Below are 13,527 nucleotides of genomic sequence, written 5' to 3' on the forward strand. Positions count from 1 at the left end.
TGTTGCCGGTAGTTAGGAGCTGCAGGAGACACGGAGACCGGCAGAGCCCATCCACACGCGACGAGCGGGAGCTGTTCCGAGCTGATGTGGTGCTGAATGTGACCAGATTGCTGCAAATCCAGCCGTGCATCCGACTTTATGCTACAGGGGAGGGAAAGAAGCACCCTAAAAAATAAAGCGAGCGCGGTGGGGAATAATGGAGAAACGCGCACACAAATAAGGAAAAAAGCGTCCCCCTTGTGCGGGCGTCCACAGGTGCAGGAAGCATGGAGCAGCAGCGTCTCCACAGAGAAATCCGCAAACACTAGACTTCACCGGAGCGCAGCAGCCACGAGAAGAGAGAGAGAGGAGGGGAGAAAAATATAGCAGGAGCAAGTTTAGGATGCAGGGAAATTTCTGCTCGTGATGGGAAGCTACATTTCTGATTAAAGCCAAAAAAAAGAAGAAGAAAAAAAAAAGAAAGAAGACGAGATGATGGAAAGTGGTGTTTTAAAAAAAAAAAAGCAGCTATGGCGCTTACAGCTGCTGGTAAATATGCAGCACGCAAGCCATGCCTAATTGCATCCAACCTAAATTTCACGTCACTAAAGAAATCCCATCGTGATTCACTTCAGGTCATGACGAGCTTGCGTTTGCGTCGTGCGTCGTGACTCCATAGATCCCCAACATTTTCGTCCCCTCTGCGCGCTGAACTTAGCCTCCATACAGGCAGCGAATGCCAAACTAATTCATCGGACCCAGCTTTTTTTTTTTTTTTTTTGGAGACCGGCTGTTCTAATTGCCCGCCTCCGGTGCAGGAAAAAACAGCGGGGCGGCGAGAGGAGTCGGTTCAAATACACAAAGTGCGCACGGGTCCCTCCTCTCTGCGCTCTGTGCCGGGGCGCGTTCCTCCCCAAGTGTTCATCACGCAGGATTCGCACTTTTCACAAATCTCTTTCTGTGACATTTTTTTTCCCCACAAAAATGTCAGAAATATTCTTTTAAAACCAAAATAAATTCAAGCTCTTCTGTGCCTATCTGGATCTGGATGTGTTTACGCATCTGGTTTTGGAGAGTTTGGATTGGCTAAGGCAAGGAATAGAAATTGCAAATTTCCAAATTACGGTGCAAAAAATAAAAAAATAAAAAATAAAAATGCCGGCACTGCCACCTTCCCTTCTTCCTTCTCCGCTGTTTTCTTATCACGTCTCCGTGAATGAGAGCAAACGGACCCTGCGGGCATCAAGATCGAACCACATCTGCTGTGATTTATGAATGCAATCGCCAACAACCTTCAAACGCCAAAAAAAAAAAAAAAAAAAAAAAAATACTGATTAAAATAAACTGAACCCTTTGGCAAAGATCATTTGGTGTACAGTAAGGCTTGTGGTTTCCCATAAATGACTCATAACAACCTCCATTTTTGATTTTTTTTCCCAGCAAATTTAAATTTTCAATTAACATTTTTGACAGTATTGTGTATTTTTCACATTTTAAATGATTCCAATAGTATTTTTTTTTTTAAAAATTGAATGATGAACCCATGCAGCTACTGTCTGCTAATTCCCAGCAGGATCAATGGAAAATAGAAAAAAATTCTGTTGTTTTCTCTTGTTGTCTGTGTTTTTTCAGGATGTATTTAGTCCCATATATGTAGTTTTTTCTGCCAGTGTGCAGCCAGCATGTAGCTGGGGATTCACTAACAACCCCTGTGGGGGGTTTCTCCTTTCAAATGTCACTGTAAAGGTTAGTGGTTGAATCTGAAAGAAATGCTCAAGTCAGTGTGGAAAAGACGAGTACAAGAATTCACATGAGCTGCTTTGATACCATCATGACACATCTGCTTCTGCCAGCTTGGAATATTTTTTTTTTTCTCACAAAACATCTGCACAAATCTTTTCAATAAATAAAAATAAAACCATTTTAAATGCAGGGATTATTGTGTGCAGAGCAGCAGGGGTCGAGGGGAATTTAAAGCACGGGTCCTTTAAAATAGACCGACTGAATATGGATCCACACACAGAATTCCTTCAAAATGATTCATCTTGAACGGGGAGGCCAAGCTAGCGGCTAAACGCGAAGCAGCTCGATGAAACAGAGGACACACGTTGCGTAATTTCATATATTTTATGTTTAAATGAAGAAACCAGACATTACAGCAGAGAGAATGTACATTTATATTAAAATGCTGCAGATGAGGATTTTTCAAAGATATGTTCTTCAAAATGAATTGAAAGTGTTCAAATTCATGACCTGCAAGTTTTTAGAAGCGAAGAGAAAATGCAGTATATCAATGACTACATTACAGAGCTCATAAATAAATCTTAATTTACAGATTAAAGATTAAACGTGTATAATCTTGTTATTTACATTAACTCTTTATCCAACATCATTAGCTTGAAATCAGTGCATCCAGTGATGAGCGCAGCAGTTTCATTTCCAGCAGAAGTGTTGTGAAGCTGTATTCAATCAAATGTATTAAATACGTGTTTGTGCTCATATACCATGATATAATTTGGACAGATTCGGTGCCAAATGGCCAAAATGTTCCACCCTGCGTTCAGTACTGTTTGATGAGTCTTCGTCTCTGCGAGGTCTTCCTCAGCAGGTGTCTGAAGTCGTACGGATTGTCCTCGGTGCGACTCTCTGTGGAGGACATCCTGGGAACAGAACGCCTGCCAACGCAACACAGGAGACAGCCGTGAGCTTCACCACAAAGACAGACGGCAAAAAGCAGGGGAAAGATATAAACAAACAAACAAAAACCCAATGGGGGAAAAAAAAAGGAAATGAAAAGATTCAAGTTGGAGAGGTTTTCATATTGTTTATCATCTTCTGCCATTCATCATGTGCGTGGGCTGTCTGGAGAAATGACCAGGCAGGAGGGGAAAATGGATGACATTCATATGTGGACTGGTCCTTTGAACAACTGGAATGTGGAATTCAACGGCGGTATTTTTAAAAAAAAATAAGATAATCTGTAAACAAAGATATAGACATCTCACAGAGTAAATCAGTTGCTGCTGAACAAATTATTACCACTAACCTCACAGCATCACAAATCAAATTCAATCATTTATTTGAGGCACCTTGGGAAGTTGGTTTTTTTTGTAACAGGCAGCCGTAAACTAAATAGAAGATGAACCTATCTACTGTGATGTCATTTATTGATTTATAAACTACTATTTTGAAGCCGTACGTTTGAATTTCGCCATCTTGGTCTTGGCAAGCAGTGGATTTCACTCTAGAACTTAAAAACCATATGGCAGCGTCCTGTCAGTGTTAAGGTACCTTAAAAATACCAGTGTTTATCGTCTGTTGTACTCTAAATGGAACCATAACGCACAAAATGAACATAATTTTATAATCAAGGAGACTTTAAACTAGCCATTGAGACAATAAACCCATCAGAAAAATGTTTACTTTGGTAATAAATCGAAGGTGAAGTAGGATCATTTTCTCATAGACTTTTACTTCTTTTTGCAAACGGAGGAGGCGCCCCCTCCTGGCTGTTAGAAACAATGCAGGTTTAAGATACTCCACATCAAAAACACAGACGACTCACCTGTTGTCTTTGGCAGGTTTGGCAGCCTCTGGTTCTGTGACGGCCCTCTCTCTGGTGTGTCGACTAGAACCCGCCTGTCTCAGTTCTGCAGACTGCCGCCGGTCCCCTAACTGCCTCCTGTCCATAGATCGCCTCCTGTCCGTGGACCGTCGCCTCCCAACAGACTGCCTCCTCTCAGGCATGCTGCTGGGTGAAGCTGCCTCTGTGGACATGGAGGGATCGGAGCTGCTGGTGGACAGGGCCCGGTAGTACTGGTCATCCACATCCAGCTGTTTCCCTGGACTAGAATACAAAGAGAGGAGGATGGACTTGATGTCAACCACACATTCAGGCCTCGGTTTGTTTGTTGGGACTGTTTTTATGCAGTCAAACATGAATAATCTCTTCTGAAGGAGCCATTTTTTTAAAAGTTTCACTTATTAATGTTATCCCACGTGAGTTAAAAAACAGAATAATCCCAGAGTAAACTTTAAATCATGCTTGTGATTCAAAAACAGCACTTATTTAAGGACAGAATCTATGTGAGAAGAAAAACGTTGGTAAAAAACAAGAATAAAACTGCAGCTTTGGACATAAAGGAGGAAAAAAACAGAAATGTAATTAAGCTTTCGTCATGATTTTACAGAACAACAACCAAACCAGGCTTTATTTAGGCTCCTCCTACAGGTGATATGACTGACCAAAGGTGTGATCGCCCTTAAAACCTCTTCAAAATTAAGGAAATGCATTTCTATTACCTGTATCAACTATTATCAAAGATGAAACATACAGTTCACTATTTATCAGTATATGTAACTAGAAATAATTTGCAAATTGCCTGAAATCCTCTGTAACTTTTACTACTCCAGTGATAAATACCAGTACATTTAATTAAACAAATATGAACATCATGGTCAGTTTAATCCAAAATAAGGACGTTGTTGCTGAAATATAAAGAGACTTAGACCAACAGGAGTTCGCACCAAACCAGCAGTTTTCTTGATCTAGATATGGAAAGAAATGCTCCCACGCCCTTTTAATTTGCTGTGTAGTAATGTTAATTTGGCGAGATAAAGCAGTCATTTTTTCTTATTCATGAGTTCCCAACTTAACTTTCAGAGAGGAGAGGACACACCAATGATCTATTCTCTTGATCAGAGTTGTTTGCCTCAGTAGTTACGGCCTGATCTGTAACATAGATTGCTCTCTCAACAGCTGCTTAAAAAACAAGACACAAAACACAGTTGTGCTAAACATTGGTCAAAAGCCAGAGGATTACATCTTTTTGTTTTCTCTCAAGTAGCTGTTGGAGATCCTCGTGCTCTCTAGCTTGTGTTTTAACATATTTAGATGCAGTTTTGCAGCTGTTTCACACTGGTGCCAACAAAACTTTCTGTATAAAAGTGACAAAGAAAATCCCCAACTTCATTCTCAAAATATAAACTCCTTACTCGGTGCGTTATCCCGAAGCAACTATGGTCTCGTCAGCTGGTTTAACTTCTTCAAAATGCGCCTCTGTGGCAGTAGTGACTTTGAAACAGTACGGCGAAACATCACGGAGAAAAAGAGGATCATTTTCAGGCCCCTAGTCTGCAAGTATCTGCTCACCAGACTGTGTAAAGTGTCCTTCTGCACCGTGCAGCTTTCCTCTCAGCTCTGTGGGGATGTTACGAAGCCGAACCCTCGCTCTGACCTCCATTTGAATGGAAGTGTGAAAAAGACCATTTCCGTGTGGAGATCAATACGTTTCGCACATTATTAACATATGGTGATGGGATTTCACTCCAAATCTGCATATGTCCAAAACTACTGCCCAGAAAACTGATCTCACTCCAGCACTGGGATGAGCTCCAGGCCTGACCTGCCCTAATAATTTTGGAGGCGGGGTGGGCACATAATCACTGATGAATCATGATAAATATGCTGTTCAGAGGCTGCGATGAAAATCTCTCCTTGATTGTAATTACCTCCCTGTTGTCTGGACCATTGGCCATTGAATTATCTGTCTCACGCAGCAGGAAAAGCTCATTGACATTGGCCTGGACAAGATTTTTACCATCTATTATATCAGGTTATTAGCTTTTACACCTAGTGCTGGATAACACTGATGCTAGGTAAAGGTTAAAGTAGGATGAAGCGGATCTTTTTAGTTCAGATTTCGGACCACAACACCAGTTTCATAATGCTGAAGTGGTAATATTCCCTTTACCTTTCAGGGGTCACATCTCAATCACTGTGGTCTATATTGGTATTTTTAGCTGTGCACGGCTTTAGGGATGGGAGTCCAGACCGAAATCTCTCCATTATTTGATGGATTACAATGACATTTTTTGCAAATACCTATGCTTTTTTTAAACCTACTTTGATAACCTTGGCATTGTGAGTTGGAGTTAAAAGTTTCGACAACTCCTAGATGGACTGTCATAAAATTAGGGATTCATTCTAACAACTTTTGTGAGAACTTTTTATAATAACACCACCTAAAGTGCCACAAACTGCAAACTGGTAATAAGCAAATGCCCTCAAAGGTTAACCACTTTTGATACAGATGCTGGTTATTTCCGAGTTTACTGATGATGAGGGCGACACCACTGGATGCAAAAGAAAGTGCGATTGTATGGAAGTCTACAAGGAAATGGCCTCACTTCTTATTTGATTTGTTACCTCAGTAAACCTTTCTCTTGTGAGCTTATGGTCTCATTTGCTAGTTTCAAGTCTCCTGCACTACAGCATGGTGTTCATTTTGTAATTTACGGTCTCAGCAGGTTGTTCTTTCGAGCGTGGCTACCTTCTGTTTGACAAGTAGCTACAATTGCAACCAATCAGGAAAGCAATGTGCGTTCATCGCACTGTGCAGAACATAACTGGGAATTTGTCTTTTGGGTGTTTGTCTTCGTCTTCGTACTTCGACCCTTCCCCATCGAGCATTTTGTTCATTAACTGTAACATTGTGCTCACCTGAAAATGTCTTCTTCAACATTCAGTTACACTAAGACAATTTGATTATGCTCCTTTGGCTTGCCATGGAGTCGTAGTTGTAATCATAGTACTTTCTAGTCTGCATGGAGTCCGCTTGGAGGACTCCTTTGCATATACATGCAGCAGGTGATATCTATGTATTCTGTGCATGCACACTGCTGCCATGGTAGCTACAAGTTTAACCTCGATGGTGGTGTCCACATGGACTTTTGCGTATTTGGGCAGAAGACAAAATTTACATCCAGTTTTTTTCTAGCAAGTACAGTTTGCCAAAATTAGCAGCCCAAATAAGACCACAGTTAACGTGATGCACATTGCTAGCCAAGGTAGCCAGCAAGCTAGCGCTAACATTAGCAGATAACTTAGTGTTACCTGTGTTAATCAATTAGACAGTCAATAACCCAAACCCAGTGTGCACTACGACTCTCCTGTCAGATCTGCAAGTGCTTGAGTTCCTAGCAGACATTTTGAGCCCTTTGTGGACACTTTCCGTAAGTCCCTTTCTGCAGACTTTGCCTAAGTGAATTACCCATGGTTAATAGCATTGTGACGTTAAACGCCGGGTAACCAGAGGAAGCCTGGAAGCGTTCAAGAAAAAGGTTAAGGAGCAAGCATATGGAGGAAGAAACCAACCCCACTGGTGCAAGAAAAACGAGTTTATATGTAAGTACAAACATAGACTTGTGTTATTTGTCCAACGATGGTATGATGAATTCCAAATATGGTTTCTCTTAAGAGCTAAGAAAGTAAAAAATGTCAAATTAAAGTCCCGTAATCGTATGAAATGGGTATTGGCAATGTCAAAGTAGATTGATAGGTATGTTGTGAAGGCTGTCGCATTCTTCTTTATACGATTTCGAGCCCTTCCAGCCTCTTGCACTCAATCACTTACCAGGTTAAGTCTGTGAGGCTTTAGTTGTTGGGGCTTAGGGTGGAGATTGAGACTGGACCTATGAATGTCAGTCACATCTATCCCCCGCTCCTCCCTAGCTTTACCGTCTTATCAAAATATTGTCCCTTCTAGCACCAAAGGCATCAAAATGGTATTCTAAAAACCAACGGCGACTACATCTACTTCTTCTATCCAGTCTATGTGCTAACTACCCGGGTTCTCTGTTTTTTTCTAGTAAACTGCAGCAGCTGTGACTGGAAACACAAAACACTTTGCTACCTATGTAATTTTCAACATTTTAAACTCTGTGCGCTTTAAATATGGAAGGTTTCACGAGCTTGCAATAGGCTGAATCCCAATCGGGCTGCATCCTTCAGAGACAGAATGCCGAGCGGTTCACAGTGGCACTAAAATGTAGTTATCTGTGCTACACAATCACCGCTTCCCTCCCCGTTCCTCCTTCTGTGCGTCTTCACTCCCGTTCACTATCATCACCTCTGTATTCTTTCGCTCCTCACCACCCACGTTTTCCCATCTCCCATCCTCCTCTGCTGTCAGCTTCAGCCGGAGATGCCATCGTTCCTGCTGACCTTCTCATCCTTAATGATGCATGTAAACTGCTCCTGTCCATCGCCGGCTTTATTTATCTGCTAACAAATTATTACCCTTGATGTTTTGCGCGATGCTGCATCGTGTGTGTGCACATCAAGGTGGGTCTGTGTGTGCGTCTCTTCAGACTGCTGTGATTAAGTACCCTGGCCCCTGCTTGTTCAGCCAGCCCTATCGGTCTATCTTCACCCCCTCACTCTGGGCGGTATGCTCACCTTGCGGCCTGCACGACGCATACATATGCATGAAAACACACATCCACACACACACAGTTCTAGTCATTTCATTTCTTTTTTTTTTTCTCTAGAAAGATCTGTTTTTGCAGAGAAAAATCACCAACACACAGAACATTTCTGCAAAACCTAACAAATCTTGCAACTATCCACAAAATAACGCCAATGCAAAGGAGTTCTGACTCCTTACATTAAATCTTATTGAGTATATTCAGCCAGTGCAGTTCAGGTAAAAGATGAGGGTAATTAATTTAACTGAGGATGTGTGTAATGTCGCAGGTCGTTAAGTTTGAACCCAGACACTGTCCTTATGTTGGCACTAGGCTGCAGTCATTACTCTGGCCCAGGAGTGGCAAGCAAGCAGGCAGCGGGCCAACCTCTTAAAACACTAGTGATGGGTTGTTAAAATTAAGTTGAAATAGGAACTGGATACTCACTCTGCTTTCCTGGGCTTGCGTTTGTCATCCTGGACAGACCGCTGAGTGGAGAGACACAAAGAAACGATAACTACATGTCAGGCCAACAATACGGATGTCTGTGCTGCTCAAGGAACAAAAGTCAACTTTACAACAGCGGCGTTCAACCAAATATCTGTTTAGCCTCATCACAGGGTGCTCATAAGCAAAGATGCACATTGTGGGCCAAAAAGTTTAGAAGTTATAATAATAAAAGTAAACTTATCTTTATGCACAATTGTATTTCATTTAGCTTGACTTTAACTTTATTATTTTACGTCTAAATCTGGCCTTTCCTTACATTTCTCTTTTGGTAATTGTGTACTTTAACTTTAAGAAAGCCCACCGTTGTGCGTTTACGTAAGTAAAGATGATGAATTTGAGGGAAGGCCAGACTAACAGGGAGGGGTTTTATGCCATGTCCTCTCATGTTTAGTTTGATATTACCCAGAAAAGGAAATTCTGTGGATTTGAGCTGTTGAGCTGAACATGAGAAGAATACAATTTTTGTTTTTTCCCCCCACTCTTATGGGTGTTGAGAGGATGATTGTAAAATTGCAGCAGTTGGACAGCAGTTAGGTTGCATTTTCTGCAGTAACAATCAAAATTAGGTTAAAACCCAGACTTTCTTCATCCAGCACCACTATGACACGGTATTTGGGCTTTTGAGTGAAATATCTCAACAGCTATACTGGATGAACACCCATTAAATATGGTGCAGATGTTCATGTTTCTCAGGTTAAATTAAACGCCATTATCAAGTTAACATTTCAGTTCGTCCAATACTTTGGTACAGCAGTACCTACAAAACTACTGCCCTTTCTATCATCCTTACCTAGAAAATGATGATGGTCAGCATGGTAATTCACTTTTTACTTGCTAAACATCACCGTGTTTGTTTGGATATCTCAACACCTGCTAGATGGATCGCTACAAAATACTGCACATGTTGTTTTTCCTCATAGTTTTCTTGTACTTTTCTTAAAAGATGCACATTTCGGCTCATAAAGTTTGGATATTGTTATAAGTAAATCAATCATAATTCGGGATCGCCTGATTATTGGTTCAGCTGATTATTGACGCAGATATTTGGCAGTTTTAGATTACTGGTATTGCTATTTTTATTGACTAATTATCACAGATGTTTTTTAGGATGCCATTACGAGCATGTTAGCATTTAGCTCAAACCACAAAGTACAACCTCACAGAGCTACTGACATCGCTGCTAGCCTCGCTATGATTTATTTACTAAATACGACTTCAGAAGCCTGATAAAATAAAGCATGAATTTAAAGCAATAAGCAAAGATTTAAGGTTTGAAGAAAAACATGATTTTGCATTGAGGATACTCTGCACCTCTCCAGTTTTACGTGTGTCCACTTTAACCCCCATTTACCAGGATCTTTTAATCAATATTTCTAAACCATAAACTGTCATTACTTTAAAGGTTTTCAGTAAATTCCGCTCTGTCTTTAAAAGCTAAACGAATAAATGCGCTAAAAATGCAGCAAAACTACTGATTTAGTAAAAGTTTAACAGTCTATTTCAAACGTTAAATTTCTGGTCTTCACTGTTCATTGATCGAACTATGGATGAGACGCACTAAATCTACAGCATAGTCCACCAAAACAAACTGACAGCATTGTAAACAAACCTCCAGCGTTACAAGAACAGCTGCTTTGTCTGAGCTGGGCTTTTGTGCTCTGAAATTATGAAAGATTCCAAATAATTATATCAAGAGAACAATAAAAAAAAAATGGAGTGGCACAAAAGAAACTGCCCAAGAAGAAAATTCTTTTTCAGACATTTTTTTTGTTTAAAAACTCTGATGTTTCTTTTCCTGGATATATATGTCGTAAACAGAACTACTACAGAAAAAAAATAAATTGCCAATCGATAGCTCCGGGACAGCAGTTAGTGCTGCAGCCGACAGCAAAGCTTTGTTGTTGAAAGTATCTGGAATCGTTTACCGCCTCTGCTGTGACTCACATGAATCAGGGTGTAATAGGTGGAGTCCTCCGGTGTGTTCAGGGTCTTTGGCTGTTGGGTTCTGCGGGGGGTTCTCGACTGTCTCTTGTCAGACACTGAAAAGCAACAAAGACGGTTGAAAACGTCAGGTAGTGGTTGATTTGAACGGAGCAGTTAAAATTTGTGCATTTGTTCCAAGACAACTAAGGCGGACAACAATGCATCACTTCTCTACATTAACTGAGCCTTAACTACACTTTTACACATCATCAGTCTGCAGTTATTTTTAAATTTAGGAGAATTTTAATTGGCATCCCTCTGCAGCCTTGTACATCCTACATTTCCCAGAATGCCCTTCACTAACCCCTAATATTCTCCATTTACAGCAGAAATCGGAGCTGTGAACTGAATGTGTTCAAGTACAACAAATCAGAAAATAAATCAGAATTTCCACTGGAACGCTCCCTCATTGTGAAAAACGTCACCACTCTTGACCACAAAAATAAAGGCGGCCTGTTCCGCGAATCAATTGTAGTGAAAGCTGTAGAAACGCCCTGTTTATTAGCACTTCAGTCTTATCTGTGTCTCATAAATCTATGATACACGCAGGACTGTGAAAACACTTTCTGTGGACATGCTGCTGCAGTGTTTGCATGTGGAAAATACCACGCAATATGTTTGTCACCTGGTATCTCTAACAACGGCTAACCAGAAAAGCAAAGAGGTTCCTGAAGGCACCCATCTTGGTCTTCTGACTTCTCGTACTGGAACTTAACTTCCGAGTTAAATAAAATTCAGCACTCTTGGAAATCTGACTACAAATGGCATTCCAGCTGAATGTCGGACTTGAAACCTTGAAATTCCGACTTCGTAGTTTAAATTGAATGCACCACAGGAAGTGAGAGTGCTGCTGTTAAATATTGATTTTTACAAATATGCTTTGCAAACCAAACTGCATCAAACAAGTTCCATAGAGTAAAAGTAACATCTGCATTGTTTTTCTATTTTATTTACAGGTAGAAGAAAAATACAGTCACAAAATTGGCCTTTAAATACAAATCAGATTTCGAGTTGGTATTTCTTTTAATAGATTTCCGCCTTTCTCAACATTAGAGAGACTCCGGAAATGAGAAAGAAAGAAAGAAAATTGGGCACTGACATTAAACAACTGTCTAAATTTATCTGAAGGAGGTGGTGCAGAATTCTGTGACCTATTCATAATGACTGGGAGTGATAGTTTGGGGGGTCAACAGCAAAAATCACCATAAAACAGACTTTCTATTTCAGTGATTACAGCCGCATTAACCATCAGGTCAGCGCTTTGGGTTTCGTTTCAAAGTCTCGCTGAAGAATTCGCGGCTGGTCATCGCGATCTGATGGCTGGAGAGCGCCGGTGGGATCATTACACACGGCTGACTGGATTACTGGAATGACTGCCGAGCGCGAACTGACAGCACGCTGACCTCTGACTTTGTTGTGCTTATCGAGCCGCCCCCAATACATTGTGCAGTTTAACCCCTAAAGGCATCTGGCTGGTTTGAATTTTCCAACAGAGATTATGTGAAACAACCTTTGACACAAACAAAAGCGTCCAATAACTCCGTCGCAGTTCGATCCCCTGCGCGGCACTGAACACAAAGCGAGAGGTGTGTTTGCAGGCGGCTGGGCAGCTCTTCACGCCTGACATCACCCATACTGTACTGGACGTATTGCAATCTATCATATTTGTCATGAGTGATACGCCGAAACAATGTCCCTCATCTATGTTATTGCAATTATAAATATATTAGCGTGACCTTTGCTTGTTTCTCATTAATAATCACTGCTCATGTAGGGGGAAAAACAATCCATCATGGGCAGGAGCTCTCAGGTAAAGAAGGTGGAAAACTTTGTAATATTATTGAACAACTCCATCTAAAAGGTCACTCCGTACTGCTCAAACAAGTAAAGCCAATTTTACACATGGTCTTATTAATTCCTGCCGTAATCGTTGGAAACGCCGGCTGACAAAACGTGATTAACATTTGATGACCTTTCCCGTGAAGAACAATGTGACTGGCGTCCCTCTGCTTTCATTGTGTGTGTCACAAACGATTCAGTTTATTACGTCAGTGAAATTCACGAGGACAGATTAGTGCTGTCGATGGGAGAAATTACTTAGTGGCGTTGGAAAAAGTGTAATTTCATAGGAGTTGCGCCGACCCCGTGGAAATAACACAGATAATTCATCCTGCTTTACCTCAGGCCATGCGCTGTGCTGGAGAAAAGCCGGTAAAAGGGCAAACATGCCCAGATTAAAGGAAGACTGCACTCAGTGTTGTGCACTTTGTGAAACTACTTTCATGTCTGCACGGTAAATATGTTGATCAAGACATCAGCAAGACATCTTAGCCTCGCAAGACTAGAAAGCTTTGTGTGGAGTAAACAAAAACTGCACACCAGCAACTTTAAAATTGTGACAGAATGTTGTAGAAATGCAGATCTTGGTACCTTTAAACAAACTGTCTCCCAATTTCCAGCCTGTGTGCTTATAGCTATATTAATCATATGCTCACTGTATGGATAAATTAACAATAAAGACAGATAAGATCACATTCTCAATCAGAAAGTGAATAATTTCCCAAGTTTAAACGCTGTTTGTGGTGCCAAAAGCGAATTGAAGCCTTTTCACGATCATTTGATTCTCTAGTGAGGCACCATGCAGGGATAAAAGGATGAGTCGTGTTCTCTGAGGTGCTCTACTGAGTAGTGAGCTGTGATGCGTATCACGTAAAGATGACTGGCACGTTGTTGTGGCCCAACGGTAATTCTGAAAAAACGTACAAGACTGCTGTAACTTTTAATGAAGATAAAAGACGTCTTCATATA

The 13,527-nt window shown here is 41.0% G+C and overlaps 1 protein-coding gene across 1 annotated transcript in view; it reads right to left on the minus strand.

The window, feature by feature from the left end:
* Window positions 1-2,408: 2,408 nt before the first annotated feature.
* The window catches only part of myo3a (myosin IIIA), a 58,672-nt gene continuing 47,553 nt past the window's right edge, over window positions 2,409-13,527 (minus strand). The window contains exons 33-37 of the mRNA XM_008302800.1: window positions 10,681-10,775; window positions 8,674-8,714; window positions 3,706-3,826; window positions 3,545-3,636; window positions 2,409-2,654 (exon numbers count right to left, since the gene is read on the minus strand). Of these exons, the coding sequence (XP_008301022.1) occupies window positions 2,540-2,654; window positions 3,545-3,636; window positions 3,706-3,826; window positions 8,674-8,714; window positions 10,681-10,775 (464 nt within the window). The 3' untranslated portion in view covers window positions 2,409-2,539. The remainder of the gene's footprint in view (window positions 2,655-3,544; window positions 3,637-3,705; window positions 3,827-8,673; window positions 8,715-10,680; window positions 10,776-13,527) is intronic.

This window comes from Stegastes partitus, unplaced genomic scaffold (genome assembly GCF_000690725.1).
Source record: "Stegastes partitus isolate 25-593 unplaced genomic scaffold, Stegastes_partitus-1.0.2 Scaffold1883, whole genome shotgun sequence".
NCBI lineage: Eukaryota > Metazoa > Chordata > Actinopteri > Pomacentridae > Stegastes > Stegastes partitus.